Source organism: Callospermophilus lateralis, chromosome 11 (assembly GCF_048772815.1).
Source record: "Callospermophilus lateralis isolate mCalLat2 chromosome 11, mCalLat2.hap1, whole genome shotgun sequence".
NCBI lineage: Eukaryota > Metazoa > Chordata > Mammalia > Rodentia > Sciuridae > Callospermophilus > Callospermophilus lateralis.
Genome location: NC_135315.1, coordinates 62,202,803 through 62,208,886, shown reverse-complemented (window position 1 = coordinate 62,208,886; position 6,084 = coordinate 62,202,803). Strand labels below are relative to the sequence as shown.

Genomic DNA, 6,084 nt, shown 5'->3' with positions numbered 1-6,084 from the left:
TTATTTTTCCTATTTGAATAACGATTACATTAAACCATTAACTATGGGGGCGGGAAATCAGTGTAAATAAATGACACAGGTCAAAAGAAAACTCAGAAGGCTGAGGCATCTATCAGTGGGAAAATTTTTATGAAAAAAAACTAGTCTCCCATGTGGCTAGACTATGGGTAAGTATCACTATCCTGGGGTTTCTACCATAGCTCTTTCAATAGCAAAAGAAACTGTAGAAAATCAGCTTTTATGTTCTAAATCCAAACACAAAAGTTTTTTTAAATTATTGTCACATGTTTAAAAATCTGGCCTCAAGGCTTGCCTGGGCCACAGAGAAGATCTTTGACTGGAAACACCTAGGCTTTCCGTAAAACAAACAGTCACTTGCGCGCGCGCGCGCGCGCACACACACACACACACACACACACAATTCCCTGTGTTTTCTGAGCAAACACAGACAACCAACAGGACACCACAAAGAACATGGGATTTCCATGTGGAATACTGATTTGATCTTGAAAGAAGAAAATTACACCTTCAATATTTAGCAAGTTTAAAGACTTTTTTCTCCTGTTAGCAAGTAGAAAGCAACCAGAAATGGCACTATTTGACAATAAGACATACACAAAGAAAGGCTCCTAGGCACCAGAAAGAATCACAACACCAGGCAACAAAGATGATGCACATTATTCTTTTCTACCCATCACCCGTAGTGTTTATTATAGACAAAGCACTGTCTCACGTGAGCCCCCACCTCCTATATGCATTTTTTAAACTTGCAGATTTATACAGATGGAGCTTCCATTAAAGATTTGCCCCACAAACCCCAGAGGCAGCGCTGGGCACTGGTTCTGAGGGTACTGGTTCCTTTTCTAGGCACATGGCTGATGCTGGTTGTGGCTGGCTAAGGACAGGTCTGTGCAAAGTGGTCAGTGATGGCTGCAGGAGTGGGCTGGAACCCTGAGTAGGTAGTGGCTGGGTTTACCTAGGCTGTGGAGGTCTGTGGCCATTGCCAGTGGTACTGGGGCTAGAGTCAGGGACACTGCAATCCTTGTTGCAGCTGCTGGCCCACAGGGGAACCAGTCGTGATTGTTTCTTGGTGAGAGTAGAGCTGCTGCTGACCTGGTTGCTAGGAGCTGTTACTCTAGGTGCTGTTCCCCTAGTTCTGGGGTGGCCACCACCTGGCTGCATCTGAACCCTCCTCAGCTGTTGCCTATTCCCCTCCCTCCCTCCACGTCAAATTCTGTGTTTTCTTTGCTTAAGATGGCAAACAAAGAAAACAAAACCATCTATCCCAGCTGTCCCCAGTAGGTCCTGGGAGCCTAAGGAGTCCCCAGGGCAGAGAAATGAAAACGGTACAAGGTAGGGTTTCCTGAAGTGTCACAGGAACAAAACTACTTAAAACTGACAAGAATAGTCAGATATTGGAGGTTTTCCAATGAAAGGGAATGGAAAGACAGATCATCTCTTACCTTATAGGGCATAGATTCAAAGAAGATGGATGTAGCAGAGATTTTCTTCTTGTCTGTCATAAACCCATGGGTCAGGTGGCCCCCATCAGGCAGGTCCAGACCCATGATGCGCCCATGGGGCTCCACCAGGGCCGTGTACACTGCAAAGTTTGCAGGGGAGCCTGAAACAGGAGGCCAGAAGAGGCATGATTATTTCTTCCTGAGTGGCACCCAGGAGCTTGGCTACTAGATGATTATCCAGGAGAGGCTGAGAACACACCTGGCCTCCGATATGACCTCCCCAATCCCCAAGAGGTAACTCTGCACCAGTCTCCTTGGGAGTAAGAGAAGGGAAAGTTCCTGGGAGTGCAGAGGTGGGAGCCCAAGGCAGTGGAGAAGGATGCACACACCCGTCTCTTTGGCTCATTTCTTACTTAGGACTCCTTTTGAAATCATCAGCCTGGGGACCTGGCCTGGAGGGGCTGCATGGGACAATCTGGATGTGGTCATCACCTGAATAAGGCTGGACGTTGACCCCCCAGCACTGTGGATCCAGATGATAGGCCTGCAGAGCCCGTTTCTGACAGAGTGTTTCCAGTTCATCAATAAACTCAGTCCCGCCATAATACCTGTGGGAGAGAAGCAGGAGCCCCACATCCACTGTGGGCCCTGACCTTTGCTACTAGCAGAGGCCAAAGCTCAGGAGTGGGAAGAATACAGTGGAAAGAAGTGAGCAAATCTCAGTTGCCCCATCTTGTCCTATAAGGTTGTAGGAGGATCCAATGAGATATATAAGTTGTTACTCAGTAAATCTACCAAAGCTCAAGGCAAAAGGTAGTTATTCACAGTAGGAGAAAGACAAAGCCTTCAATTTGACCCTCAGACTTCAATAGAGAACTTCAGGGGCATCTCAGGATAGAATGACAGTTCATTCTCCAAGGATGACCCTTCTTTTGGTGTGTCCATTGGAATACAAATGCTAACATTCACCAAGATCATGTCTTATTCTGTACTTTCTTTGTACATTTGATAATGACTGTAAAAAACAAACAACAGATGGCCAGGTGAGGTGATGCATGCCTGTAATCCCAACAACTTAGGAGGCTGAAGCAGGAGAATCTCAAGTTCCAGTCCAATTTGGACAACTTAGTGAGTCTGTCTCAAAATAAAAAATAAAGGGCTTGGGCTGTAACTCAGTGGTAGAATATTCCTGGGTACAATTTCCAGTACCACAACGCCCCCGCCCAAATGAAGCTGGACATGGTGGCACTGTCTAAAGTCCTAGCACTTGGGAGGTTGAGAAAGGAAGTTCACTGAAGTCCAGTAACATAGAAAGATCCTATCTCAAAATAAACAAATAAATAAATATTAAAAAATATATACATATATATTTCACATATACACACATACCTATGTCTATGTGTATGTATGAACACACACACATATATGGCTTACACTGGTTCAAGAGTTGAGAAAAGTAATCACTGCACATGTAAATCCAACATTTATAACAATAAATTTTATACAGGTTGAGCATCTCTAAAAATATGAAACCCAAATGCTCCCAAATCTGAAGCTTCTTGTATACCAAGGTCTCGCCATGTGATACACAGCACTGCTCTGGGACTCTGCACTGTCCCCACTAAAAAGAAGGCACTCACCAGAGGCAGTTCCCAGACCGTGGACTACTTAGACTCCAAAACTATAAAAATAAATTACTCTATTTACAAATACTCAGTCGCAGCAATTCAGCTATACAAACAGAAAACAGACAAAGAAAGTTGGAGATAGAAGAAGTAAAGTAGATGGCCAATAGACAAAAGGCAACTCATGTCCCATATATCAGCAACATAGGAATAATCAGGATTTAAAATAAAAAAATACAAATAATTTACAATAGCACCTCCAAAACTGAAGTACTTAAGCACAAACCTAAAAATTTATGCATTAAGTTTTCTAACTTTGAACATGGATGGGAGAAATCACAAGGAACATTAAAAAAAAAAAAGTTTCAAAGGGAGTGGGGTGTATAACTCATTGGTAGAGCCTAGAATGCAATAGAACCTACCTGCCTTGCAACCCAGCATCACAAAAAGTTTCAAATTTTGGAACATTTAGAATACTTAACCAGTATAGTCTATGCAAATATTCCAAAATCTGAAAAACTCTGAAATCTGAAGCACTCTTGGTCCTAAGCATTTCAGATGAGACACTCAGCCTGCACTACAAGTTCCATTTCACTTCTCAGCCACTCTGATACAGATAAGAGTAACAGTCATTTTTTGTGACATCCCTCAAAGGACACTGATCTTTTCTCAGTTAGGGTTGGATGATATTCCTTATTAGCCTGGCCTGCTGTTCTAGAAAGCTACCAAAGAGACTGTTAAATGTAATCCTGAATATACCTGCTCCATGAACAGCAGTGGTATCACAGGCTAGAAATCATACAAGAGCTATGCAGGAGGGCAGGAGTGGAAAAGCACAGACTCCCCAATTGGAAAGCCCGTTTTCTTTGGTACCAGGGGTGCTTAACCACCGAACCACATCCCCAGCCCGTTTTTATATTTTTTTAGAACCAGGGTCTGTATGAGTTCCTTAGGGCCTCACTAAGTTGCTGAGGCTGAATTGTAATCCTCCCGCCTCGACCTCAAGAGTAGCTGGGATTACAGGCGTGTGCCATTCCGTCCAGCTGGGAAGCCTGTTTTCTGAAGTTTACATGTTGTTTAGATTCTACACCCATTCAGCACTTCACATCACTATGTCAGAAATAGGACTTGGAAGACACTCATTTACCTCTGGCCTGGGTACCCCTCAGAGTATTTGTTATTTAAGCAAGAGCCCAGGGCCTCTAAAACTGCTCGGCTGGCGAAATTCTCTGAGGCGATCAGCTCCAATCCGAATCTCTGCCGGTTACTTTCCTTCTTAATGATGTTGTAAACCTTATGAAAAGAAAACAGATGCCGGACAGTTGGACATTTAGTTTAAAATTTTGCTCTGATCAAAGCCGTAATCTCCTAAAGAGAAAAGACACTATTACAGATTCATATTTGCTCTCAGAAGTCGACTATAACCCAAATAAGCAGATTATGAAAACTCCCATAACACTTATGGGAAAGAACATGTCTTCCTTAAAGACTTTAGCATCCGGGAAAGAATTAATAATAAAATGAATAAAGAAAAACAAAATGATTTAGGAGAAAATTATGGTTTCTTTTTGGTATCAGGGATTGAACTCAGGGCACTTGACCACTGAGCCAGATCTCCAGTCCTATTTTGATTTTATTTAGAGACAGGGTCTCAACTGAATTGCTTAGCACCTTGTTTTTGCTGAGGCTGGCTTTGAACTTGTAATCCTCCTGCCTCAACCTCTCAAGCTGCTGGGATTTACAGGTTTGCACCACAGCTCTGTCAAGAAAATTATCTTTACACATCCCACCTAATTTTTAATTCTACATCATCCTGTTATTTTTATCCCTGCTTTCCACCAAGTTTCTCCCTCCCTGAAGTTCATTCCCTGCTCCTCTTCCTTACCAACAAGATGCTTCAGCAAATCCAGAGAGATAGAGAGTAGATTAATGGTTGCCTACGGCTGGAAAGTTTGGGGAGGACTAGGGTGATAGCTGATTGGTTCTTTTGGAGGGGAAAGTTTGCAAATACAGATTTAAGATATTTTTCACTTTATGATGGTGGGAAAATGATATAGATTCAATAGAAAACATACTTCAAACTTTGATTTGGGAAATCAAAGGCATTTCTGTATATCAGTGACGAATCTTCAGAAAGGGAAATGAGGAAAACTACCCCATTGTCAATAGCCTCAAAAAAAAAAAAAAACAACAAGAGGCGAAGGATCTACACAATGACAATTATAGAACCCTAAAGAAAGAAATCAAGGGGCTGGGGATGTGGCTCAAGCGGTAGTGCAATCACCTGGCATGTGTGCGGCCCGGGTTCAATCCTCAGCACCACATACAAAACAAAGATGTTGTGTCCACCAATAACTAAAAAATAAATATTAAAATTCTAAAAAAAAAAAAAAAAAAAAAAGAAAGAAATCAAAGAAGACCTTAGAAGTTGGAAAAATCTACCTTGCTCTTGGACAGGCAGAATTAATATTATCAAAATGACCATACTTCCAAAAGCCCTATACAGATTTAATGCAATTCTGATCAAAATTCCAATGACATTCCTCATAGAAATAGAAAAAAGCAATCATGAAATTCATCTGGGAAAATAAGAGACCCAGAATAGCTAAAGCAATTCTTAGCAGGAAGAGTGAAGCAGGTGGCATCCCAATACAAGACCTTAAACTATACTACAGTAACAAAAACAGAATGATTTTGGAACCAAAACAGACTGGTAGACCAATGGTACAGAATAGAGAACATGGAGACTAACCCTCAAAATTACAATTAACTTGTATTAGACAAAGGTGCCAAAAACATGCATTGGAGAAAAGATAGCCTCTTCAACAAATGGTGCTGGGAAAACTGGAAATCCATATGCAACAAAATGAAACTAAACCCCTATCTCTCACCATGCACAAAACTCAACTCAAAATGGATCAAGAACTTACGAATAAAACCAGGGACCCTGCGTCTAATAGAAGAAAAAGTAGGCCCTAATCTCCATCATGTGGGAT

General features: G+C 41.9%; 1 protein-coding gene across 2 annotated transcripts in view; it reads right to left on the bottom strand.

Annotated features, from left to right (window-relative positions):
• Positions 1–6,084, bottom strand: part of Shmt1 (serine hydroxymethyltransferase 1) — a 29,398-nt gene that overhangs the window by 15,746 nt on the left and 7,568 nt on the right. For both annotated transcript variants that reach the window (XM_076871199.1, XM_076871198.1), the window contains exons 3-5: positions 4,236–4,381; positions 1,956–2,071; positions 1,464–1,624 (exon numbers count right to left, since the gene is read on the bottom strand). In XM_076871199.1, coding sequence (XP_076727314.1) covers positions 1,464–1,624; positions 1,956–2,071; positions 4,236–4,381 — 423 coding nt within the window. The remainder of the gene's footprint in view (positions 1–1,463; positions 1,625–1,955; positions 2,072–4,235; positions 4,382–6,084) is intronic.